Raw genomic sequence first — 27,294 nt, forward strand, 5'->3', positions numbered from 1 at the left:
TGAAATTAAACAAAGGGACCAGAACAAGCTTTTGTCTGATGCCGCCAAGACCATATGTCCTGGTATTGATTCAGACACTTTCTTACGGCTTCTGCTTTTCTCTAGCTTGTGAGCTTGTGATTTAGATTATACCTGAGGTTTTAAGCTTTTATAATTTTGGATTTTTTCTTGGTCACAGAATAGTTTAGGTTGGAAAAGACACTTAAGGTCATTAAGTCCAACTGTAAACCTACACTGCCAAGTCCACCACTAAACCATGTCCCCAGGTGCCCCATGTGCAGGTCTTTTGAGTACCTCTGGGGATGGTGGCTCAACCACTTCCCTGGACAGCCTTTTCCAGTGCTTACAACCCTCTTGGTGATGAAATTTTTCCTGACATCCAGTCTAACCCTCCTGTGGCACAATACTATTTGTTGCAGCATTCCACCATTTGGGAGTGATTTGAAATCAGGTAGAAAAATGCTTAACCAGGTACAGGTAAATACCCTAAACAAACCAATGAATGCTTAGAGTCTCCCCCTTGTTCTGCCTCTGCCAGGTGTGCATTTGTGGCTGCTACTTGAGCAGTGAGGCCACTGCAACAGTGAATATGCCAGATTCATTTGTGTACACAATGTACCAGTGGAAAACCAGCAGTGAAGCTCTACTGTCTCTTCCTCCCGATAGAAATGCCTCCCTCCTTCCCTGTAAACACAGATTTTATGGAGCAGTAGCCTGGGCTCAGCAGCCTGTGTCCCAGCCTGTTAGAGGTAAGAGTCAAAGCAGAGCTAGGAGTAAATGTGATGCTTAGGCATCCTGTTTTGAAGTCCCCAGTGATGCACTTTGTTTGAGCATGATGCCTGCTTTGTTGTCAGCTGACAAAAATGACAAGGAAAGACACGTTTCTGCAAGACAGACTTAGAGTGCATTAAATAAATATAAATTTTATTAAAAACACCCACATCTCAGCGTTATCAGGAATGATATAATAATAAACAGCTTTCAAATAACCTGCATTACATTACAATACTTACAGTATTTATAACCATCCTCAGATTCTTTTTATAGACATACCAAACATCTCATGAAAATGAATGAAACTAAAGTAAAAAAAAAGTAGAACATAAGCATAGAAAATGCACACAGAAGTTCATTACCTTAGTGTCAAACTGCTAAAGTTTCCTACACAAGTTAACCACTAGCTTTAGAAGTGAACTTTATACTGCTGTGCGTCAATCAAGATGAAAAATTCATTCAAGTAAAGTTGACAACTCTCAGAAGCATCTTCAAGTATGGCTATAGTCAACCTGATAATCCTATACAAGCAACTCTGTCTGCTTTGTCATTCGTTCCAACTGAGGCAGGGTTCTGTACACCAAAAATTACAGCTCAGGTATTTACAATACAAAACTGATTCACCAGCTAAGCTTCCTGCTCCTGCTGCCAGCAGTTTGGCAAATGATGGTGCACGGCATAGTAACCAAAAATCTACTATGGATTACATGAATTATATAGGATTAAAAAAAAAAATCACCAAAATATGAAGATATATAATGATTTACTTAATCTGACATATAACCATCTTTTTTTTTTTTTTTTTTTAAAGATGAAACTTTTGTTTCAATGAGTGGGTAAAGTCACAGACTGAGAAAAAACATAATTGCCATAATAAATATTTGACCATTAAACCCAAAGGCCTCCTTTGATTTGAGTTAGGTTGTGATTCTGTTGGATAGAATTTTTTTCGACCAAACTTAATCTTACAGTATATTGCACAAAATATAGCTGGGACATGAGGTTTGCATGTTTAGGGAAGCCCTTGTACAGACTGTACCTTTTTATATTTTATTTTATTCATTACAGTATCTAAGAAGCCTTATTTAGAGAGTGACTTGAACAACTCTAGCAAACAGTCACTTGCCAAACCCCTGCCTTACATTTTTCCCTTTAATCAGCTCAGTGCATTCTACTTTCTTTTTGTTTATTCATTTGAAACAGTCAAAACATTCTAAATCTCTTAAACACTTCTGTTACAATAAAAAGAGCTAACGAATTTACAAAATTAGTTTTAGTTACACAATACATGTACAAGAAAAGTAAGAGAAGGGATTCAAAAGAAAAACATTAAATCCCTGAAAAAAACAAAACAAAACAAAAAAACCCCAAGAATAATATATTTAACCTACAACAGCTTTACATACACACAGGTGACACGTTGGCATAGGAGAACATGAGCTGAAATATCCCTGAATTTTTAGAACCAAAAAAAAAAGAAGAAAAAAAACAAGTTGAAGTTCAAGTTATACTTGCTAAAATGTCAAGTATTGAGAGTTTTTTTGTTTAGGTTTTTTTTTGTTTGTTTTTTTTTCAAAGGCTATTGGGGGAAAAAGATGGTATACAATATATAAACTTTCACACTCAGTTCAATATCCTATTGCCAAACTAGTGTTGAGGTATATGACAAGTAGGAACATCACTCAAACCTTTTAATGTATTTTAGCTCACATTATGATATATTTGTAGCAGGCTGAGTAGCACCATGATGTGAATTCAGCTCAAAACCCAAATATATATAGATTTAATATTTTTACAGTACTAAAATACTAAAGCATTGCGTTAAAAAAAGTTTTGTTTACAATTTAATTTACTATACAACTCTCCTGCTTTTTTTTTTTTTTAATAGAAATTAATGATTTAAAACCACCACAGCAAGCCAGCTGCCTATTTTTTTTTTTTCTATTTAATCAACGGAATCGCACAGAACTAACCCTGTTTCATTCACCTTGTGTAGGCATCGGTCTGCTCAGTCTTCCTGGAAAAGAGGCCACTTGCACCGAGAAAGGACTTGCACCACAATGTACATAATTATCAACACTAAAGCAGTTCTGCCATTCCAGTGGGAGCGCACAGATCTCAAGAAACAGCAGAAGCCTAAGCTAACTAGGTGTAGTTTGCTGCATGCTGCTAATTATTACCTGTGGTTAATATAAAATTCTCTCCTTAAAACTGTACATATTTGAGCAATGAACTTGTCATAATAATTGTAGAAAACAGTTTTCAGTATAGCTGTGTGAGATGAGCACCAGAAAAAATGTGTTTTGTGTACTAAAGTATTCCCTTATATCCAGTAAGCCCCATTTTTACCATAACTGACTGTATTAAAAATGGATATGTAGCCCACTAGCTAATGCATGGCTAAACCAAAAGTATTTAAAAGCTTTTTTAGTTTAAAAAAATTATCTTTGCATTTTAAAATCAAAGTAAACTCTTCTTTTTTTTTTTTTTTTTTTTTTTTTTAATGTCTTAGTACCTTAGCATTGTTCAAGTTGCCAAGCTTAGGTAGACAAAGTGCTTTTGAAACACTATTTAAAAAAAAATATCTTTCTCTCTATTTTATTGTCCTTTTCTAGGACTTGACTGGATGAGCAAAATCCAGAGGTCTTTGTACTTCCCATATGTTAAAAAGTAAGCTTATTTTAACACCAGGTAACTTCAATACATACATGAATGAAAACGTCCTCCCCGTTGCCGAAGAACATTTGACTACATCATTGACATTTTGTTATAAAGGCATTAACTGTTTAACTGATAAAATAAAGACACCATTCTCTTAGATAGCACCATGGTTTTAGGATATTCAAACAAATTCAGTGTTTTGCTGTCTATTTGTTTTATACTTATCTACTTCGTTAAATAAAATCAAAAGACTGTTAAGATTACAGTAAAAACTGCATGTTAAAAAGCCATAATTCCAGTATTTCAGTACATCATAGATTCAGCACCAGATGTTATTTTAAGATTCCTGCAGTTGTAATACTACAGTATTATTTTTTAGGGTTTTCTTTTGCTCCTGTTCCATGACTATGCAAACTTGATGACATTAAAAGTGGCCACAGATGTGCAAAACTGTAAGAAAAAAAAATCTGTTTGCAGATTATCTCTTTCAGTAATAGAGCCAGTGTTTTCCAATGTAAATTGTGAAACACTTTTTTGTTGTGTTCTCTCTTTTTTTTTTCCCTTTCCTTTTCTTCTTTTTTTTGTTTTTTTGTTTTTTTGCATAGGATGCTTTGGTCTTGTTTCCTACATGCTATCTGTGACCACTTCAAAATCCATGGAAAACAAGTGCTCTAGTGAGAGTTACCTCTTTTTGCTGGTGTGCCGAGGCTTTTTCCACTGATGAGTTCTGTTTCCTTCTCCACCCTTGCCTTCCCCGAAATCTAAAGCACTACTACCCTAGTGACAAGGTGTTGTTTCAAATGAGGTAAACAACCAAGGTGTGAAGTCAGATATATCGGTTGTAAGGCCCTGTAACCCGTGTAAAGGCATATGGAGATGTGGTTACTGTGGAGTCCGTGGTGACCGACAGTGTCCTTTGTGCCAGGGACTTGATGAAGCGCACGTACGTTGGCTCAGAGGGCTCGTGGGGCTCCGCAGGCTCCCGCTTGGCTTTTTTGCCGTAGGATTTCTGAGGCACATAGTCTGGGCCGTACTTCTCGCATTCCTCTTCTTTCTCTCTTGCCTTCTCAGCCATCTTTGCCTCCCACAGAGCCAGACCATGTTTTGGCTCATTCATGCTCTTGTGCTGGTAAAATACAAGGGATATTCTGGTGGGATGGTTCCTGTTGGGATTTTTTAAGGGAGTCGTTGCATGGAGCTCACGTTTTGCACACTCTATGAGAATTGACCCATGAGATGGAGCAACTGCCACTCCTCCAATTTCTGGATCCAGAAAGTTCTGCTCACTATCTGACCAGACTTCATCGGGATCCTCTGCTTTTTCTGGATTCAGCACATCAGTTTTATCTAAACCACCCTGGGGAGTAGTCCTGTCATGGTTTTGACCTGGAAGCATGTTAGACAAACCATTAACTGCATGTGAAATCATTTCGTTATCCTTATTCTGGAGATGCAGTGAATTAGGAAGACCACTAAACATATTTGGAGCAGAATGGTAGTCATGTGGTAAATGTGGAGGGGGTTGCATGTGATGATGTTCACTTGTTTTACTCATGGAGGCATAATCCATGCTTGGATTACTCAGATTAGATTTTAACCTTGAGGCAACCTCCATAAAATGGCCATTGGCATCATGGGTGGAGTAAGAGGAAAATGGCCCTAGGTGGTGTAAATTTGGTCTAATGGTGCAGTTACTGAAGGAGTCTATTGGCATATTTTGGTTTCCATAATTCAAGTACTTGGGACCAAAACTCTGATTATTCCCAAACCTATGCTGGTATAATGTTTGAATGGGTGGTAGACCGAGTTTAGACATATGGTCTTGGCTCTGGCAACTGTACAAGTCCGTGTGCTGATGCTGGGAAGGGTAGGAGCCCAAGTAAGAGGGGCAGTTGTCCATAGCTATGTTTCCATTGCATTGGTAGGGGGGATATTGGTTATTTTGACTTAAAGACCCTGAATAAGGGTTCATGGGACTGGAAGAATTCAAATAAGACCCCACAGACTGTGATGAGGTTGTATAGAGGTTCATGGGATTGGACCCTCCATATGGATCTGAAGTGTACGAAGAGTTTGGATAAGCATTGGCTGGATTAGGCAACCTTCCATAGAGATTTGCAGAACCTGAACCCGAGTAAGAGTTAATGGGATTTGACTGAGGGTTGTTAGGGAGAGTGCGCTGTGGATGTTGCTGCTGCTGCTGTTGTTGTGTGGCTGGTCCTGAAAGACGTAAAAGATCTGTAGATGTAAAAAGGAAAAAAACAAACAACCACACAACAAACAGGCTTTAAAAAAAAGGCCCCAAACCAAACAACCACCCAAGAAATTACATACTTTATATGAAATTTATAAGAAAAGTAGATTCATTAGCAGACACTCCCTTTCTCATATCTCAAACACCATCCTTTAAGAAGCTGAATAAATACTAAGGCTACTCTTCCTTTTTGGCATGTATCCAACGAGATCAGATGCTAGTGGCAGTGAGGAAAAGAGGACAGTGCAGTCTGTTCAGAGTCACATGCACAAAATCCAAAGAGTTGAATCATCTTTTAAGTAGCCCATGAACTGGAGCATCAAAGTGCTCCCAAATAGCCGTGCACAAAGTGACTTTCTTTTCCCCAAGGATAAATAATTCTTTTCATCTACATGAACAGAACTGTCTCCAAGAAATGTATGTTAAAACCAACATTCACTGATAGACAGAACAGCGCAGTAATAAGTGAGATCAACTGACGACATAAGAGCAAAAATACCATTCATTAAAGTGCAATGGCATCATTTAATGGTCACAACCCTTGCCTGGGTTATGGGACAGCTGACTTCTATTCATAGGTATTTCAGTGACCTTCTGGGTGGCCCTGGAGGTATCCCTTTTTTCCTCTCTGAAAACTGCTGTAATAATAAAATAGTTCTGATTACTCCTTTGCTCAGGACTCTCAAATCTGCTGCTGAGAACTGCCATAAACTCTTACTCCACTATGGAAAACCTGCTTTGCTTTTGGTCTTGAGGCAGAGAGTATAAATAGTGGTAAAGAGGTTACACTTGTATCTCCTCAAATCAGGAGGTTCTCTTTAACAGATTGAGTGATGTGTAAGTCATTCTTTCTTTGGCAGCAGCACCACACACTTCTCTTCATGGCTTCTAGCATTACTAGTCTTTTAAAGATACTTTACAATACACTGAATGGCAAGCAGAGTTTGCTTCTAGATTTCTACAAGTGTTAACTATCCAACAGTAAAGGATTTCTCAGTGCAGCTTTTTTTTTCTTCTCAGGAGTTGTACCAAATTTGGCACTCTAGTATTTATATAATATTGATATTCACTTTCAAGAATTCTCTTGCCTTTTTACTTCAATACATTCTTGGGCTGAAAAAAATTGTTTTCTTGAGGCTGTTTATAACTGGCCCTGATTTGTAGGATGCTTACCACTGCTGACCCTGCTCAGATTCCTGTGTTTACCTGCCAGCTGCTTTGCATGACCTGCTGCTTCAGAGGTGCCTTGCTTGTTGCGTGCTGCAGCAGACTTCTCTCTCTCTTTGCTAGACCCATTCTCCAAGGAGGCAAGCTTTTCTGCAGCTGCTTTCTTTGCTTCTAGCTTCCTTTGCCGACAGGTCTTAACAGGCTCTGCTAACATCCTTACTTTTCGTCGAAAGGAGGTAAGGACCTGGATGCTGCCATTCCTCTTCTTCTCCTCCTGGCCCTCAGTGCTTCCGAACTCATCCACATCAGAGACTTTGTATAACGGGAGCACATGGAGCTGCTCATCTTCTGGTGTTTGGCCAATTTCACGATTGTCTTCTCTAGTCAGTGTGCAAACCTGTCAGAAAGGTGTATTAGAGATGTGAAACTCTACCTCTGCATTGTGCCTTGTCCTGCCACTGTCAGCACTGGCATCTGGCAAGCTCTTTGTAAGTGGTGAGTTTCTGTGCAATTTTTGCGTACCACAACAAGCCTGCAAATGTAATTTCTTCCATTACTTTGTTAAAAGAAACAGAAGGTGTATAGATACCTATTTCTTTTACCTGTGCTGAAATGAACAGTATAGTTAGGGATTACCCTCATGGGAAATAAACTCCAATCCACTGTATAGCGGCCAGAGAGATAAAGCAGTAAAATCTGGGGCTTTGTACTCACCTGAAAAGTCTTTCACTACAATACATGAGGTAGCTACCTATTAGAGACAGTGTGCAATACAACACACTGGTGTTGTATTTCACACTCCCTTACAGTGTAATAACATTACAGTGTCACAGTAATGTTAATACCAAGATTTAGAGAAGTTACTGTTGTTACGCAGCAGGCTTGTGTTAGTTCCAGCTAGAACAGGTATTAGGAGGATCTTTGTGGAAAAAGATGCCGATAGAGATATATTGTTGTCCCAACTTTGGGGAAAAAACCTCAGCTGGAAATATACGTTGTACTGGTGGTGATTAACTTGTGAATTAAGTCAGACCCTGGAAACATTTAGTTGGAATTAAAAGGGCAGATACTCTCTTTGGTTGTAATAAGAGCTGTGAATCTAGGGAGCTACTTCAAACTACAGCCATGATGATTTTTCATAACTGGAGAGTATTCTTTCTCATGTTTGCCCCAACTGTTTTGTCACGGAAATAATCCAATACACATTGAAAACCAGCTTCCTTTTCTAGTATCTTCTACCAAGCTTCTGCAGTACATGCCAGAAATCAGAACTGAGGAGAGTAAAGGGTGCATGTACTTGCAGACTTTCTGCTCATCCCAAGCAGGAACAAAATCCAAAATTTCCAAAACTCTCTCAGAAAGAAGTTATTTTATTAGAAGATAGTCTCCAAAGTTGTTAGGAAAAAATAAAAAGTGTTTCAAGAGGATAAATATAAACTGGTTTGTGCCAGGAACACTGAAATAGGCATTTCAGCTCTGCTGGGACCTTCTTTCCATTGTCTCCACACTCCTTCTTTTACCAGTTCTGCATTAAAATGTTCTTTAATACACTGTAAGCTCATTCATTTGAAAGAAAAATGTGTAGGGGGTAATAAGTTAGCTCAGTTACTGCCTAATTTTTTTTTTACTAATCTGCATTATGCAGTATAACTTTAAACAGAGAGGAGATAATGAATCAAAGCCACGAGCTGAGTGCTGGAGTGAGGAGGCTGTTACACATCCCAGACTTACCAGAGTACTCCCGTTCTGCATATTGTGCAAGTCTCTGTGAGCATGAGCACAGAAGTCAAGGCAGGCAGTGACCCCTGAGAATGGGCGACCTTCCTTCAACCCCAGGCGACACTCGGGGGCTCTGTGTTCGTACTCGATCTGGAGAGACAGGACAGGTTTCACTGGGTGCTCCAGGACATCGAGTGCACAAGGAATGCTCTGCTGTGACAACGGGCAGGTCTCCCTCACATCTTGGAGGTGACAACAAACACATCTTGAAGGCAAATAAAACTACAGCAGTTCAATGGCCATTTTGTATCCATGCTTCATTCCTCGCTTCTTTGTTCCCTGGTACCTTCTTTCTCTGGTGTGATTGTGAAATTAGCCAATAATACTTTTCCTTGTGTATTACTCCTGATTTTCTGCCGGGGGTTTGTGTTTTTACATGACAAATGCGGTGCATGGTTTCCGTGACTGGCACTGTGAGAGTGATATGTTTGTGTAGACTGGAAGCGTACCAAGCTATTAAGGGAAAATGGCTTTAGAAAACTGACTTCAGAATGACTTAATGAAAAACAATAATTTGCTTTTAGATTTGTAATATTTTGGCATCTTAAACATGTATTTCATTAGTTTAAGTCAAATCTTACCCCTGACTGAAAAGAGAGAGAATTCAGTCAAGACAGTGCTTTGTACCCATGCAGTCATTATTAAGGAGCTTTACAAAGAATTCATAATGCAACAATAGACCTTACACAAAAAGTAAGGATTTTGTAATGGAAGATAAATCCTTAGAAAAACGATGGTTTCATGTTATATTTAGAAAATTTAAAATGAAACCACATTTATAAAATGCTTTGCTGAAATTCCTGAACCTTTCAAATGAATGCACAGACTATCTACACTTAATGGAACTTAATGGATCCCTTTTTAAGTTAAGGTCAAATTAGAAGCTTTGCCAAGTCTTCATTCAAAACCACTAAAAATATGTCTAGTTTGCTCACAGATATTTATTTTTCAAATCTGGACTATTTATTTCCCTGGAATCTGAAAATAAAAGCAGAACAGAACTTGAAAACTGTCTAAACTTCATTGGAATTAAATGTGAGTGGTCTGAAATGTTAGCCAGACTATAATTATCTGATCAAACTATACTGGTGCAGCTGCTCTCTAAGATGTTCCGTTTGGTCCAGTTGGGAAAACAGATCCTTTCCAATTCTTGATTGTAATCCAGAAGTGGTCCAGATTTGGATTAGAATAAATCTGGGAATTTGAAATTTGGTTTTAGGGCTTTTTTGGTTTTAGAACCTTTTATAATATCATACAAATTAGGACTCAATCATCTCTCTTTAAAGCCACTGACAGTAGCTCGAGTACAGTTTCCCCACAAATACAAGGTCTACATGAACCTCCTGAAATAGGCCAAGCTGTACACATGCCTTATTCCATAAGGTAAAAATTGAAGCTTGTAAAAGCATGTATTTTCAACAAACGTTGGGTAGAAGAACCACACCTTACTTGGAGAAAAGTTCTTTAGTGAATTTTTGTGGGAAAAGAAAAGAAGCCCAAGCAAAGAAACATTTTATTGTTCCCCACCTTATTTTTTTTTCTTCCTCTTCCTTTTTTCTCTTGCAGAATGTCTCTCAGATATTTGGACAGATAACCACAGCTAGTGGGCACACAGCCACAGTTTTCTCCATAATGAATCTCCAGACATTATCTGATCAGGTAAGTGAAACTGGGTAAGTCTGCACTGAGTCTGCTTACCCTGTCTAGCTGCTACTAAAAATGCAGTAAAGGAGTAAATTTTACAGCAGATAATAATGGACAGTTTTGTGTTTGTTTACTGTTTCTGCTAAAGCTGAAAATCTGTCTTGTGCTGGTTGTACAAGGCTGTCAACAGGAAAGCAGGATGATGTCCCAGTTTGCAGTAGATGCTCAAAGTTTGGGGCCTGTAAATTCTGTGAACGTTCCTAACAGTAGTAAACCTGAGCAATGAGAATGAAGGCTAACAGTTACATGTTTGCAGGTGGTGTGGTGTTAAATTTTGGTGTAACTGTCTGAAAGACATTTTGTAATGAAATGTCGATGAGCTGCAGTCACACTGGGAACCTCATCAGAGCTCTGAACGTGCTGGTGTCTGAGAACACCAATCCAGATCCACGGAAAACAGGTGCACACGGTCCCCTCATGCAAGAAGGCTGATGCAGGCACTTGTGTGCCTATGCAGGGATGAGTGTGTTCAAATATAAAACTTCACTTTGAAAGCATGTTTATAAAGGCTATTTTGGTGAAAACTAAATTCATCTGCTGCTTGAGAGAGCAGAACTGAAACTGTGGCTTCAGGGCTTGAGTGCAAACTGTTGCCAATCTCACACCAGATTCATGGTAGCTTTGCTGGTTTGGCTGGTAAGTCAGGCTAAATCAAGAAATTTGTATTTTAGAGCTGAAGAGTGAAATAATTTCATTGTGTTGATGTAGGTGAAAAGATTAGTTCTATTTAGTGGACCAAATCCTGCTAGTTTTACTTGTGAGAGAATTTTAAGTGTAATCATTCATTTCTATTTATCTTCATGCTGATGTCCAAGAAATGTTGGCACAAAATGTATATAATGGTTTGGTGCAAGGCTGAAGCATTGGGAAGTGTGTTAAAAATCAGGTTATTTCCATGACTGCTCATGTTCCTTTTTTTCCCCCATCATACCTGGTTGTTATATGCATCAGGTGCAAGCTTCTTGTAGGTAGGTGCCATCAGGGTTGACAGGTTCTGCAGATTGGATTCTAGTTTTTCTTCCTGTTAGAAGATGAAACAGGGTTCAATGATATTTCCATACTGTACGTCTGGGATCCAACAAGTTAGGGTCTTTACACAATTATGTTTACACTGATAGTTGTGGAAAGGCATAAACCAGTATCATTGGTGTTTAGACAGTAACTGTTGTGAATCTCCTTTTAATTTTATTGTTCCAAGGCCTTTAAAGGAATGGAGCAGTTACAGCAGTGTAGTGGGATACCTTCAATAGGATGTCATGTATTATTCTTGTAATTTGTTTTATATTAAGATAAATCACATTCTTCAACATGGATATGTTTTAGATCTAAGTGTGATAATCCTCATTATTTTCCTTTTTGGAGTTTTGGGAAAATAATTATCTTCAGATAGCTTGAGAGAAATAACATCAGAATGGTCCATCAAGTAAATCTGGCTAATTTTAAGGGGTTTGCACATTGCAATGACAACACTTTGACATACTGAGACATTTTTACATGCAGCAATTTAAAAATATTTAAATATTGCAGCCTTCAAAAAGTTCCCAATCCTTAAGCAATGCAGAATAATCATGGATGTGTCTAGTAACTGGAGATATGGAGGTGGGAATTACCATAGCTCCTTTTTTCTTTGAATTGTATGCTCTCAAAATAAAGCACTCTTTAAAAATAATGCAATAACATACTCCAGAGTTGTTCCCCATCCTCTAAGGATGAGAATCCTAAATTCAAAACCTCGCTTATATAAGGCCCTTATCTTTAATTTTAAGTGCATAAAGGACAGTGGCATACTGGAGTGGTGTACTCATTTTTAGGAGTTTTTGTATTTTAGGAAGATGTGAAGAGCTGTGAAAAAACAGGTTTCAGAGAGGTATGTATTTGGTGTGTTTAAAGTTTGTATCCCATACTACAGGGCAATATCCTAGTTTGGTTTGACATGAAATTGTCAAAAATATCTTGCTGTGACCTTGTGGCTGCTGCCAGAATGTGGAGCTTTGGTATGGCCAGTAGGTTAGCATTTGTTAGTGCAACTTCTGGTTCTTTCGGTGAGAATTCTGTTTGTGCAGTCTATAAACTGTATCTATGCTATGGAACCCAGCCCCTGGTCTGGATGCATGCTTTGGCTCACCCCAACTTTGGGACCAAGACTGGAGGGTAAAACCCTCTTTCCTGCCCAAGTCTGGCCTCCATAGGAAGTAAATGCAAGAATGCAAGTTAGAAGAGTGCCCTGGTGTGCTCTGGCCAGGTATCCATCTTAGAAATGTAGGTAGTTTAGGATTGCAGGCTGTGATAAAGAAGGCATTGTGCCACAGCATGTTTGGAGGAGAGCTATTCTGCAGTTCTTGGTGCTGTAGAAGAGCAGTGGGCAGGAAAATCTGTATGTTAGTGATGATGCACTCTTTTCAGCACAGACTGCAGGATGGAGAAGTACTTGTCTCTCTGATCATGTGAGAGGAATGCTTGGATTTGAGTAAGACACCAGAAGACAGTGAAACTGTGGTCTTACGTGCCAGTACACAAGCAAGGGACTAAATTTGCGTGTCCGTGCCAGAAAGCAGACTGGGCCACTGGAGCTTCACATGACTTGCTGGAGGTGTCCAGGAATCATTGCAGTCATAACTTCAGGCTATCTTGTGTCCAGGCTAAGGTCAATGTTTATTACTCTGGCTTATTTTAAACATTTGCCAGTTTGCTGTAACACAGAGCCCAGTCTGGAAACATTCAGTGGGGTAGGACGGTATGTAGAATGAGTCTTCCTAACCTCTTCTTCCTATTGTCATCCCAGAGTTTCATCATGTTTATCTCCATTGAACCAGTCTGCTCTGGTACTCAGTTGCAGTGTTAGGTGCCATTAGCTGGTAAACCTTCCATTGTGCCACTGGGGAATGCTCAATTGCAGGCCTAATAACAGCCAGAATTATTCAGGCCGTGCCCTCTCCTCTAATTGTGAAAGCCTGCAAACATGGTTTCAAGTCTCAGGACTTTTACCAGCTGTCAGAATTTGGACAGTCGATTCAGCTGGCTCAGTGACTGGAATCAATCGGTTTTGACTGGCAGTTATTTAATTACCCTACATGTACAGCACTCAGGGAGGCCTCAGGCCCTGCTCTTTTGTACTGTATCTCTATTTACAGAGTGACAGAAAACACTTCTTTGCAAATGAAGCTCATTTTGGAAATGGACACCAACCTCTTTTGGGTCATCTCCCATCAGCTTAAACTTTCTTGGAATCTTGCTTCTGGCAAACTTACAACCATTGTAGTACATGCTCCAGGAGCAACCAAAGGAAAATGAAGCACCACAAGTTTCAGGGTCCAGCCCTTGGCATGCACAAGTCCGTCTAAAAGATAAGAGAACACAGCTGTTAGCAGCAGGCAGGTCCCCCTGTGGTGCTCTGGCAGTAGGCGTCGGTGTTCTGCCAGTGCTCCAGAGAATCAGCGGTGTGGATCATCTTCCATCAGTAAATAATGAAGAAATGCTAGAGGGAGACATACACATCGTAACAGAAGAATTTATCAGAGTGAATAATTTCATGGTTACAAAGTAGGGTCTTTGGGGGTTCTACACTTGTGTGAGAAACCCGGCTTTGCTCAGCTCAGAGCACATTGCGTGGTGCCTTGTTAGGTACTGATATTCATGGTGCCTCAGAGGCTTGTGCTGACAGTACTGCAAGAATGTGGGAGCCCTCTGACAGGGACTAAGCAATAATTCCTGAAATATGACTCTACCCATGAAGCCAAGTAACATACAGTGATAGCTGTGGTAATTTTGGTCTAAATGTTCTTTTCTCTCAGAAAGGCATGGGAAAAAGATATAGTGCAATTTCTTTAGATTGAGGCTAGTCAGTGTCAGCTTACACAAGTATGATTTAGTGCACCCAGCTTTTATTTCAAGGTTGAGGTATCAGCTATCCTGGCGCCTGCTGAGATCTCTTCTTTTAAATACATTGAGATGCTTCGCAACTCTGAGAAAGTGTTTTTCCTTATTTGTAAGAGGGTTTACGTTGGGTTTCCTACAAGGTTTGTGGGTTTTCAAACCACCTGAAATAGCTGGGAAGGTTGTAGATGTTTCAGGATAACAGCATGAGCAGAGGTGCTGGGTCTAAGGCTGAAGACAGGGCTGCAGGTTTGGTGAGCACAGCCTTTGCTCCACTTACTCTTCGTTCAGGGCACAGCGCCGGTTCGTGAGCGTGCCATACTTCCTCAGGGTGTCGGTGAGTTCAGAGTAGAGCTTATCAGCCAGGCTGGTTGGGATTCCCTCCCAGACCAGGATGAGAATCACGATGACGGCCGTCTCACACGTGTGTCCCGCTCGTTCGCGCACCAAGCAGAGCAGCTTCTCCTCCTGACTGCTTCTGCGGACTACCTGCATGTACAGCAACACACACCCCAGAGCCCCAACACAAACAATGCATTTCTTAATGTGAAGAGCAAGAGAATAGGAAACCTCAGCATTACTGTGCGTGTGGGGAGGTTACTTCTACTTGTATCCTCCTCTTTGTTTCTGGCAATTCAGTCTGTTTTTCTCACTGTGATACGGCAGGGCTACCCTTTGTGTTTAATGAAGCTGACTCTAAGAGGTTGACTGATGGCATGGACAGCCATGGTGGTGGAAACCAGCTTTGTAAAAGTATCCTCCATGCTCAGATTCAGCAGGGATCCTCTCCTGAATCTGTGTTACGGTTGTGGTCCAGATTGATTGGTGAGCAAGAGGAAGTGAGCAATGAGGTGTCTCCCTGCACAGAGTTGGGTAGTGGACACCTGTCTTAGAGCAGGAAGCATGCAGGGAAAGGCAGGTAGTAAGGAAGGGACTAAATAACTGGACATTGGGAGCTTTTTCCCCTTTCCTTCCAAACTTAAGCAGCTATACTCATAACCAGCTTCACAGTTTTGTGACCTGCTGTTATTACATACAAACATTACAGTGTTGAGAGGAAAGCAGTAGATGTTTTTCAAATAAAAGTGTCCTTCCAGTAGCATAAGCTCTGCCAAGCATTTCTTTGAAAGGGTGCAGTCTGGCATGCATAAACACTGTAATAATGTATTAGTTTTTCCTCATCCTGTCTTCCCCCAGCAATCCAAACCACTCAGCAATTTGTTCCAAAGTGCGACAGTGTTTGCTAAGAGGGTGTCCTAACACTTCTCTCAAACTGGGAGGGTATTTTAAAGATATCCCAGTGGTGCACTGGACTTATTTGTAGGCTGAAATTAAACAGCAACGAAAATGTCAGGTGGTGTGAAACTTAAATCTAAGCAAACATGCCTTTCTTCTTAGGTTTTTGTACCTTTAAATCAAATTTTATTCTTGCTATTCTCTGTGCAACAAGTAAATGGAGTGAGAGATGGGTGGAAGCAGGCTACAGGCACCCCATATTACTGCTGCTGTTGAGCTGGTTTAAGTTTCCTAGTGTCAGCTAACAGGACATGTCACTGCTGTCAGCTACATGAACCATCATACTGAACTAGATTAATTTGTTTACATCACTTACCCATTTAGCAATTGGACATCCTTGAGAACTTTTGCCTTCTTTCCCAGTGTAGACAACCCTCTCAATCCTTATAGCTTTACCCTTCTGTCCAAATCTTAAACAAAACAAAAATAAACAAATAGCAGATTCATTTGGTTCTTTGTGAACACTGAAAAGATGGAGCACATTTGCCAGTCTTATCTTAGAAAAATAAACACTATGAATTACAGGGAAAGATGTGCAATGTGGTTTATCTTGATGATTTTATTACAGTGGTGGAATGATATATTAAGAGAGGCAAATGTCTTTAATACATCCCAGATGGGTAAAAATTATCAATACCACATTAATATTACCAAACATTTTAACCATGTCTTTAGAGCATTTGTTACAGATGACATTTTGAAAAGCGGACTTTTCAAACAAAAAGAAGTCTCTTTATTTTGTTGAAGAATTTTTTTTTTTTTTTAATTTCTGGGTTGAAATTGTTTCTCTGAAATGTACATAATTAAGTTGTCATGGAACAACTGGCATGTAACAGTCACTCTATTAATTTTCTGTGCTTGTTTCTGGCTTAGGCAGTGTGAATCAGTTAAGTCAGGATTAATTTGCATCTTATCTTTTTTTTTTTCCTTTATCATCCACTCATAAATTGTTACTTATTTACTTCGACTTCAATACTCCAGTTAGGATCACAAGGTGCCCTCAAATAATGCCATTTGTGTGGCTTTTTGCAGCCAAGGTGGGCAAGCTCAGCTCGTGCTGAAGCATTTAATCAAGGGGATTACACTCTCAAGGCAGACTCTAGCCCATGTGCAAGCAGTGCTGTTGCCAGAGCAAAGAGGATCCACTTTCCAGGTGGAAATATGTGGCAAATGCCATATGAAGCAAATCTTGAATCAGTAGAAAGTGCTGGATCTGTTGAGCCATTTCCAGGCATTTCTCTGGGATTGCCCACCTGCTGAGCCTGGGAGCACACCAGGGCTCAGGGGAGGACAGGGGCAGAAGCGACAGTGGCTGCAGCGTTACAGACTGAGCTGCCCTGGCCGCTCGCCTGCTCCTTGGGCACTGGGCAAACTGCACTTCCATCACCATTTCTGGAATTCTGCCACTCTCATTGGTGTTAACTTTTAATAGCCAAGTGTGGGGACTGACTAAATCATTCTCCTTGTTCTTTGCCTTTACCTACAGAGCAGTCAAGGTATGTTCCTTTTATGCAGCCATTTAGTGATGCCTTAAGAACTTTTGACCTTTTTCCCTCTTGTTTTTGCACTAAAATTTTGGTGACATATTTTAGGGCTGGTATCTGTGTTTAAACTTTTGTCCTGTAAAGGAAGTGAAAAATGCTTATTTTTAGATGTGATCTCATTGTGAAGTTTCAGTGTCACAAGAAATTATACAAACAAAATCAAGTTGTACTACACATATTCTGCAGGCAACTGTTAGGTCACTTTTTCCTGCTTAGGCTTAGATGTTAGTATTTATTTGTTTCCTTAATTAACCACATTAAAAAACCCCATTTTTAAATCTTAACATTTTCTATCGGTTTTCTAATCTGGATTGCAGGACAACTGTGCGGACGCCTCTATAGAAATATGTTGTACATTACACACTGGAAATGAAATGGACTTTGTCTCAAATTTTTTCAACTGTCAGAAAGGAATTTGTGCCTGATGTTTGTCATGCTTGTTTTCAAGCCAAAGCTGATTGGCTTTAAAACTGGAGCAAAACTCACTGAACATGAAGTAGAAATTGGGAGAAGGAAGAGGGAAAATGTCTGTATCCGGTGTGGATTCTGCAAGAAATTAGTTCTGGTATAGCTAAAATATTAATTGTAAGTCTAAATCCAAATCCTGGCTTCTTTAGCAGTGCTGAAGTGCTGATACCTTAAAAGTCAATCCATATTCATGGAAAGCCAGGTTAAAAGCACTTCAGTTGTGATTAATGTCACCAGCTGCATATGTATGCTTGAGAGTATCTTTATAGTGAAGGGTTTGGGTTTCTTTTACTTAGGGATACAAAATTAGCTAATGAGTTCTGGAGTTCTTCGGTCAGAGAATTTCACAGTTCATACCATACAGTTTAACACTAGGTATTGTTCAAGTAGCTGCCCTATACTCTGCTGAACCTGGCTGAGTAGTTGCATGTTACCTATGATCTCTCATTATTTCCTTCTGCCAACATGAAATGAAATTAAATTAAAGAAAAAGAAAAGGTAAGGTCAATATTAAGAATGAAAAATTACATTCCAAAGTAAAAAAAAAAAAGTCATCTCTATAACTGACATTACAACATGAATGACTGTCCTCTTTTATTTATTATTTGTAAATACTCAACAATTAACCAGTTGATGAGAGCTCTGGAGATAACAGATTGTAAAGAATTTCTTCAGAGAGTCAGCATTCACTTTCCCTTCCCAGAACGAAGCTGATTTATGTAGTTTACGTGCACTCAAGCTGCTCTCAAAGCTGAAAATTATTGGGGCAAGAGTCACAGGGAAGGAGGTACTAAGAAAGAGAAAGGACCTCAGGACTTAGAGGTAATCTGAAGGGTTTAATAGGCTCTAAGTGCCCCATGGCTGTGCAGTGATGAGCACAAGCTAACAGTGCTAAGAAATGGTGTTCCTTAGCTCAGACTCAGCACTGCAACAATGCCCACTTGCTTTTGCTCCTGCAACTAGCTGGAGCTTCAGTGTTGTTCTGGAGTCGAGATTTTTAAGGTACTAACAAATCAAATTCCCATCTGTCTCTGACTTAACCGAAGAGTTTTTTGTTTGCTTCTTTGTTCAGAGGGGAACTGAATTCCCAGATACCTCTAAAAATCTGGTCATTATTGGCTACAAGTAATGCAGAATTCACAGTGCAGAAGTCACTTTTGTGACAGCTTTTAATTTATGTGTCTTAGGCTGGTGGGGTTTGTGCTAACACATATTTTTAAACAGCACATATCATATATGTGTTCTGTTCCTTTAAAAATTCCTGCTTTGGTTGGTGTTGATGTAATAAATACGCCACAGGATGCAACATGATAACAGGGATTGTCCACAATCAAGATAAGACTGGGCTTGTGCAGTACTCCAAGGCAGGGGAATGTTTTCTCACAACACTACTTATTGATTCTTGGGCTGAAATCCCATCCAACAATTTTGTGGCATTCCTCTGGACATGAATTAATTAGATTTAGATAGTTGGTAATTTGGCAAGAGGAAACTAATGTTGAAATTCAGTATTCTGCTCTTCATCCTCCTTCTCCACTGGCATTCTCCTAGCCAGAGGGAACACCAGCCCCATGCCTGCCTTTGCAGCCACTGCCAGCCGCCTTGCTTGGCAGGCTGGTGAGAACTTGTTCCGGCTTGGGTTTGCTGGCATCTGTCTCCAAGGGCACAGCCCGTGCCAGCCAGCAGACTATTAGCCCTGTCAAATATTGTGACTCTCTGGTGAATAGCAGGGTGCGTAATGTTGGCAACACTGGAGTAGCTAAGCCTACAAGTAATTACTTGATTTGCAGTTGTTTATTTCTTTATGTGCAAAAGCTGGAAAAATTCTGACATCCACAAAAGGATAAACGTTAATCTGCTCTGTGCCTTTGGACTAATTACCTTTCTTCCATGATTTCTCTAATAGCTGCCACATTAGGACCGGCTCCTAGGTGGGTATAGAAAGGACCTTCATCTTTTTCAATAATTTGCTCTGTTTAAAACAAAATAAAGGTTATTACTTTGAAGCTTAATTCTTTCATGTAAAATGTCACATTGCAAAGCTTACATCTAGCTTGTTGGAAGACTGCTGTATGGGCCTGGGGTCAGTTTTCAAACACTTATGTCTAAGGTATTTGCCCACACAGTTTGTACGAAACATGCAAAGCAATGGCTAATCCTGCAAACAGCCATGATAGGGACTGTGTGCCTTTCCCTAACGCAAACACTTGTTCCACATCGCAGGCTCTACACTGACATTCAAATTGGTGTTTTCCTGTTATCAGCAAACAATTGTTTCTCCTTCTTCCACTTCCTCCTCTCCCAGTATATAGAAAGGAGGATAAATGGGATAACAGTGGTAAATATTGATGTTAGGGAGCTGTACTGTACTTGTTTTTCAGCAGACATGTTACAGTGCAGGAACTTACAGCTTGAAAAACTGGCCAGTGAGGTTACACAGAGAATTCCTGCAACCCACAGAAAGACTGTGAAATGAAAAACAAAAACCCAAGTTTGCTGAAAGAAATCGTGCACAAGGCCTGGTCAAAATGCTTGTATGCCAAGAATGTGGCCTCGGTTTTCTGTGTGTAGGTAGGACCATATCAGCAGTCACAATACATGCTGTGTGTTTGCTTTGGTTCCAGGAGGCAGGCTCCAGCGGTGTGAAAGAAATGGCCAGGCCCTGCTTGGGTTCAGGAGATGGTGGAGCTGTGCTGGATGCTTTCTGCCATGCTAACTCCAAGGGCTGGATGAGGTGGTGCTGCCCTTGACAGACAGCCTCTGGAAGCATGATGAAGGCATGGCATAAATCTGAACGTGTCAGTGGGGAATGGCTTAATTTAATCTTCTTAAGGACAATATTGATAAGAAAAAGCAATAAACCTGTAGATTATGCTGTGGCACTGGGTTCTTCAGAGAAAGTTTCATACTCCTGTATTTCCTAGTGTCTGCCAGGACTGAAGAATTAAAATGTAAATGGAGGATAAGTTCTTAACTTTGCTTAGTGGTTTCAGTACAAAAAAAAAAAAAAGAAGGTAAGGAAATGACTGCTAGAAAAACTTGTGCTAACTATATGGAAGAAACGATATAAAAAACCCCCAACAAATAACAACTGTGTTTTCAAAAAAACCTACATTTTGAAGGTTGTTTCTTATAAACCAAGGAATTGACTTCCAGTGTTTTTCCTGGGAGCTCCAGAAATACACTACTTCCTGGTTTTGTTCCCATAGATCATCTCTGAAGCATAGCCCCAACATTCAAAAAGGCAAAAAGGTCCATTTTGCATTTTGGAGGAGCATTGATTCAACTTTCCTCTTTTATAGTTGATACAAAATCCTAGTAACTGAAACTGTAACAAGGATTTTTATTTTCTTCCCCCCATTTTTGGTGCTGAACCTTTTGTCTCAGCCTGAATAGTTTATCAGCAGAGTCTGAAAGTGCCTGTTATACTTGGCTATGTGCAGTGTCAGTACTGTGTGGAAGCTTGGGCTAGGGGGCCATGCCTGTAATCCTACTTCCCTCTGCTCTATTTTTCCAGCTTTTGGAGACAGGGTATGCCATCAAGCAACAACAAGGGTCCCCCCCACTGCTTTTTTTGGTGCTGCTTGTGTAGCTACTCTATGAAACTGTGGATCTCTTTACCCTTACAGGAGACAAATGCCTGAAAGGGAGGATAAACTCTTGCAACAAGTGAGGAATAATCTGACATCTGTTTTTGCTTTGGCTTGACTAGGGGCAACTTCAGCAATTTCATTCTTAGAGCAAAAAATGGCCATAAGTTTTGGACTAGGACTGGGTTTTTAAAAGCTGTATCTGACCTTGACAAGTAAATTAGGTCATAAAGTTATGACCTACTTTTTATCAGGATGATGTTGTTACGTCTGCTGCTCAAGGAGAATGGATGTGAGGCCATAAGCATTCTGACTGAAAAATCAAATAGGTAATTGCTTTATGAACTATTGAGGAAGGGCCCATGTGCAGGATTGGTAAGTGGAGTAGGCATAAGTGTTTAAAATTCCAGTTTTATCAGTCTTCACTAATTGTGTTTCTTAGAAAACCCCAAAAGATCTTCCAGCAAAAACATCCAACTAACCCTGTGATCCCAACTTGAAGGCTCATTTCCCTCCTGTGAACTATTACGTTTTTAGTACATCTCAGCACTTACCAACACAGCTGCAAGATGGGAAATCATACTGGGTTTTGGCAGGTGTGTCCAATAAATTTTTTACAGGAGTATCCAATAACTTGGAAGGTGAGTCTAAAAAATTATTGAGAACAGTTCCAGCTGTTCTTTTGGTCGGGGTTTTCTCAGCAGACAAGTTTGCTTGCTGATCTAAGATTGGGGTTTGAGTGTCAAAATCTGCAGCACTGGTATTTCGTGATAGGATGGTAATAGGGCCTGCTGTTTCAACCTTCACATGTTTGGGTGATTTGAGAGTAAAAGTCTTATGATCAAACAGTGATTTGACCTGTATCTGTTTTAGCTGCTGCTCCATTGTCTCAATGATGCTCTTTTGTTGTGTGTTCTCGCAGCCAAAGTGCTGATTCTCTTGTTTAATTGTTTTTTTCCACATTTTGTTTTCCAGCTGTCCAGCTGATGGGCGCATGCAGACATTAGACTTTGTGCCAGCCTCAATTTTTATAGGCTTGCGTGCTGCACTGGGACCAGTCTCAGTTTTGGGTTGCTGGTATGCTTGCTGCTCCTGTTTTTGCAAGAGATGCCACCGCAGAGCAGCGTGCTTTTGAAAATCCTTAGAGGTCTGGGACTGCAAATGACAGCCTCTCTGGTCTTGGGCGTGGGGGGCAGTTTGGCTGTGTGGTAAGTACTGCTGAGGGATCTGGGGAGCTTGTTTGCTCGGGAGGTCTTGGTTCAGACTAGCACCATAGCCCTGTGAGGGCTGGAGGGGTGGCAGCTGCAGAACTGAGGCTTGTTGCGTCTGTTGCTCTCGTTCTTGAAAACAATGATTCACATCTTGCTTTGCGGTCAAGTTATTTGAAAAATACTGCATGTGCTGCAAGTCCTGCATTTTGTTGGCTCCAAAGCATTCCATATTTGCAGCGTTCCCTTTCTTCTCGGAAATCATGTGCCTGTTGTTTGGGCAAGGGTGCTGGACACTGACGTTTGCCTGCTGAGTGTAAAGGGGAGCTTTGTTGTTCACGGTCTGTACCTGCTCTAGGCCTAGCTGATGGTTAGGCAGTGGGAATGCAGCTGATTTACCATACTTATTCCCAGTCTGGAAACATTCATCTGCTTTAAGTTGATTGAAGGACTTCCTGTCTAGAGACTGCTCAGCATTGCTTTGGGGGTGGGATATGGCTTGGGGCAGGTCTTTAGTTCTCATTTGTGGAGCCTGCTGCTGGTTTGGGGTTAGCTGTGGACTGCGTGGCAGTTGCACTGGATGTGCCTGTTTTTGCAGCATCTGTTGCAAAATATGTGAATGCAAGAATTGCCCCTTTTCCCCTGGCTGGGGATTCAAGTGCTGCTGTTTCAAGGGGGCCCCTAAATGCTGTTCAGCTTGTTGTTCTGATCTTGGCTGGAAATGGAGCTGCTGTGGTGGCTGTTGCTGCACTTGCGACTTGAGAAGGGAATCCACCTTTGTGAGCTGTGGCTGCGGTGAGTGTTTGTGGAATGGCAGCTGCTGGTCAGCTGGGGGATGCGGCTGCAGCTGGGAGCTCTCACTTTTGTACAGTGGAGGAAGTTGTTCCTTTTGCATTATCTTCTGGCTCTGGGCCTGTCCTGAAGGCCCCTTTAATGAATCAGGACTTCCAGCATACTGTTTTGTATAGACTGTTTGGGCTGTGCTTGCCTGGTACTGAAGAATTGACCGCAATAATGCTTCACTGGGCTTTTGGGGAGGCTCTCCCTGGCGGAAGTGGGTGGAAACCAGTTCTATCCAGGCTGGTTTTGAATATTGTTGAGCCTGTTGTACAGGCTCTTTCACTTGGTCCTTTTCTTTGTCAGGAGGAGTCTCAGGTTCTCTCTGTCCTGGGAAATGCTGATAGTGTTGTTGCAACTCACCCTCGCTTCTGTGTGCGTGTAGGTTTTGGAGGGGAGGTTCTGATGCCAGTGTCACTTCTTCGGGGCGCTGCAGAATTGAGGCGGCCACAGCAGCTTGCGGGTTGCTTTCACTGACATCTTGTTGTGATGTTTGTGCCTGTCGCAGAAGGCTCTGCTGAGGGTGAAGTTGTTGTTGGCTGAGGCTGGGACTTTCTGACATTGGTCCCTCCTGTTGCCCTTCATTTTTTATCTCCCCAGGAAGAGTTTCATCACATCTGTTGTCATAGGAATGGTGTCCTTCTTGCACCACGGCAGACAGTGCACTGTTCATTTCTGGAGCAGGAGGGGTGGAGGAATCTTTGTGAAACGTTGAGTTCTGTGTAAAGAAAGCACCATTATTTTCTGCTTGCTCAGAGTACCTTTCCAGAGCAGTGCTCTGAGCTTGCAGGTTACTGCTGGAACTTAGAGAGAGGTCTTGGTTGGGAACCTGCCCTATGCTTCCATGAATTTTACTGTTTCCTACAGGTAACCGGTGAGGATCATAGCCTGCAATCTGTTGCTGTAGCTGTAGTTCTGGTTTCTGAAGTGAACAGCTACCTGGCAATACAGGTGGTTTACTGGAGTCTTCTGTGTTGTAGACCTCAGTAACCACTACAGCTGGCACTTGAGGCAGCTCAGAGTTTGAGGTCTGTGAGGAAGTGATCTGCCCTGAGGTATGGGATGAATGTGTTGTCTCATAGGACAACTCATTAGTAGCCTGACTGGTAATGGCATTGATATGAGATGTGTTCTTCTGCATTGCTATGGAAACATGTTCTGGATAATATTGAGACAGTGTTTTCTCCAGGAGTTCACCATGCATGCTTTCCATGGAAGAGGCAGAAACTGTAGCACCATTAGGCATTGGCACTGCCTTGTTCTTAAGTAGTAAGACAATGTCCCTGTTATGGCAATGAATATTTTCCCGCTCCTGCTCATCCTGAATCAGAAGGTCATGAGGGTTTTCTGAACCAACACTGTTGTATCTTGTAGATGGAATCAAATCTGAAGCATCCTTTTCTTGTCTTGTAAAATTCTCAGGTTTCTTCTCACTATAACAATTGGAGACACTTGGTTTTTCACTGTTGTCCTCTGGCTCAGCTTTTTCTCCATTTACCTCTTTGTCTTGTTTCACTTTCTTGCTGTCATGAAGTCCATACAGAGTGGGCTCGCTATAAGTGCGCTTGATCCCACCATTTTGCATATATTTCGAATAGACTTTCTTTTCTTGTAAAAGGTCGGGGCTAACGCAATTGTTTGGACTTCCCTTCGGGTGGGGCACTCCAAAGTTGCTTTTATTGAATAGCGGCTTGCGGTCTCCATTTACTTCCACGTCAGGCCTCTCTGTTGCTGGACTCCCATTCTGTAGCTTCACTGCAGAAGGCTCTGCCTGGCAAACGTGAGAAGACTGTGGTATTAGAAATGGACTCAATCTATTGCCGTCAACATGGTTGGTTCTGTCCTGTTCCATCTGGCCTGCTCCGGGGCCATCCACAAGGCTACCCTCTGAACGTATCTGAAAGAGAAAAGAAACAGGAGAGAATCTAAGTCAGCTTTAGTTTCCATTGAAGGACAGCCAGTTACTGACAATGCCTGCAGCACTCAAGCACCCATTGCCCTGACCAGTTCCCACACAGAGTGAGCCTGCAGGCACACCTGAGGGGCGTTTCACTATCCTAGCACATCTTGCAGCCCCAGGTCTCCCTTTTTCTTAAAGGTTTGTTCTTCAAGATGAAAAGAGAGTGAAAATGCAGAGTGGCTTCCTTACACCATTTAACATACAAGATATTTTACCAGAAGAAGTTGCTCGTAGTGGTGCAAAAAATATTCTCTGCTTTTGAATGATTTATATAGACTCCTCTGTCATCACATTTTGCCCTTGGTAAGGCAGAAAGTCATGTTGAAACCATGGTTCCCAGACTTGGTGCTAATCCTGTAATTTGATTAAGTGTGCCAAACCTCTTTTGTCTGACTTGAATGAGTATGGTCACCAAGTTTCCACTTAGAGGGGAAAACATTTTTTTTCTGTCCTCAGCTGTCTGACAGGGTCTTTTAAAACTGGCATTCCTAAAGACCATGCAAGTGGCACTGCACAAGACAAAGCCATGCTTGCCTGCTGTTCACAGGAACTCTTACAGTTCATCAACAGATCAGTAATGTTGATAGAAAAAGAGTGATTTTTGAAAGGTTTGATGGAATTTTTTTTTCCTGGTATTAATATCCTTTCGAATTTACATCTAGACATCAAGCATGGCTTAAACTATGCATTTGGGTTTTGAATTGAGCTCTGCAGCTGTGGAGCTAGGGTTTTTTTCTTCTTTGTTTGGATGGGAAATCCCATTTTCTCATATACTCTTTATATTTTATTTACAAAGTGAAGTTTTTAGCTGGATAATAGTACTGACAATGTGCAGTGAGCAAATTCCATACAGTGACAAGCTAATCCTCTTCACATGCATCTTCCTAGAATTCACAGACCCAGTTAACATAGATAAAGCCCTTGTTTGACTCTGCTTGTAATTTATTCTTTGTTGGTTTGTGGTTCTCAACCAGTCACAAATGACAGAAGGTAGACTGACAGTGAGTCTTACAGACATGAAGTTGCACAGAGAAAATTTGGACATATGCATGTCTGTCTGCAACTTTTATTTCTGGTTTGCATAAAGGAGAATCTGAAGGATTCTCCATTACCAGGTCAGCTCTGCTTGGACTGCAAAGTCAAGAGAAGCACTACGTGTGGCTCTATACATGGTATTGCCACTACATAGGAAGAACTATGATACGGAAGACATTCTCCCATCATGGTTGCTCTGCTTTTGTATTTATCCTACATTAATATTTTTATGTTAATAAAATGTAATTTTAAATGTTATTTAAATGTATTTTTTACAGTTTTCAATGCAGTATTGCCTTATTCAGTTTAGTAATATGATTCTAAAATGCTTTTAAAAGTAATATTAATTCATTAAATACATTGCATCCAGCAGAATTCTCTCTGCTTGCAGCTCTAATTTCAGTACCAGGACAATTCAAATGCACATTTTGACTGGCAAGCACCTATATGATAACTTGGATTCATTTCCTCCGAATCCCAAACTTGTTTTTAGATTTACTTTTGACCTCCTGAAGTTTGTTTTTTTAATTCCTTTACTCAATTTATGTTTTTTATGACAGAAGTAGAGAAGTTCTCTCTGCAAGTAACAGTAGTTTAAAAAAGTATTTTTGGCGGGAAAGCTACGAACAGGGAGATGAAAAAAATGTTTGTCAATCTTGCCTGGGTTTTTTTGACATGGTAGTGCAGGCTTATTCCCTTCTAGAAGTATTATCCACCCTAGCTTTAGAGTACCACAACACATGAGCATTTGCAGTTTTCCCAGGGAGATGATGTTCCGTGCTTAGCAGAAAGCTGTATGGAAAGGATTCCTCTGATGTGTCATTCTAGGCCAGGCAGCAGAACGATGCTCCTAGAGTGTTTCAAAAGTAAAATGCCAGCCTAATTTGGAAGCCATTCTTTCCCTTCACACCTTTCATTCCTAAAAACTGCAGGTGAACCACAACTCAGACACAAGTGTGTAGGCTGCTGCATTTCACAAGTATGAAATTAAATAAAGGGTACCATAGTAATTAACACCATGCTGTCAAGCTGCTTCTAAAAGATTTATTTCTTTAAAAACAGTTTTAGTCTGTGCAACTAAGCTGTGAGAAACTTTGTCTGGCTCTCAAAGCCTACCTTGCTGCTTTTTTTCTAGTGTACCCTG

At 40.7% G+C, this 27,294-nt stretch overlaps 1 protein-coding gene across 4 annotated transcripts in view; it reads right to left on the minus strand.

The window, feature by feature from the left end:
* Nucleotides 1-897: 897 nt before the first annotated feature.
* Nucleotides 898-27,294, minus strand: part of TET2 (tet methylcytosine dioxygenase 2) — a 71,690-nt gene continuing 45,293 nt past the window's right edge. Inside the window, exons 2-10 of one of the 4 annotated variants that reach the window (XM_039550535.1) lie at nt 21,665-25,052; nt 19,402-19,492; nt 15,825-15,918; nt 14,493-14,701; nt 13,526-13,676; nt 11,271-11,360; nt 8,588-8,725; nt 6,896-7,253; nt 898-5,655 (exon numbers count right to left, since the gene is read on the minus strand). In XM_039550535.1, the coding sequence (XP_039406469.1) occupies nt 4,262-5,655; nt 6,896-7,253; nt 8,588-8,725; nt 11,271-11,360; nt 13,526-13,676; nt 14,493-14,701; nt 15,825-15,918; nt 19,402-19,492; nt 21,665-25,052 (5,913 nt within the window). In that variant the 3' untranslated portion in view covers nt 898-4,261. Of the gene's footprint in view, nt 5,674-6,895; nt 7,254-8,587; nt 8,726-11,270; nt 11,361-13,525; nt 13,677-14,492; nt 14,702-15,824; nt 15,919-19,401; nt 19,493-21,664; nt 25,053-27,294 lie in introns of all 4 variants that reach the window. The other 3 variants (XM_039550534.1, XM_039550537.1, XM_039550536.1) reach the window with 3 other exon arrangements.

This window comes from Corvus cornix, chromosome 4, assembly GCF_000738735.6.
Source record: "Corvus cornix cornix isolate S_Up_H32 chromosome 4, ASM73873v5, whole genome shotgun sequence".
NCBI lineage: Eukaryota > Metazoa > Chordata > Aves > Passeriformes > Corvidae > Corvus > Corvus cornix.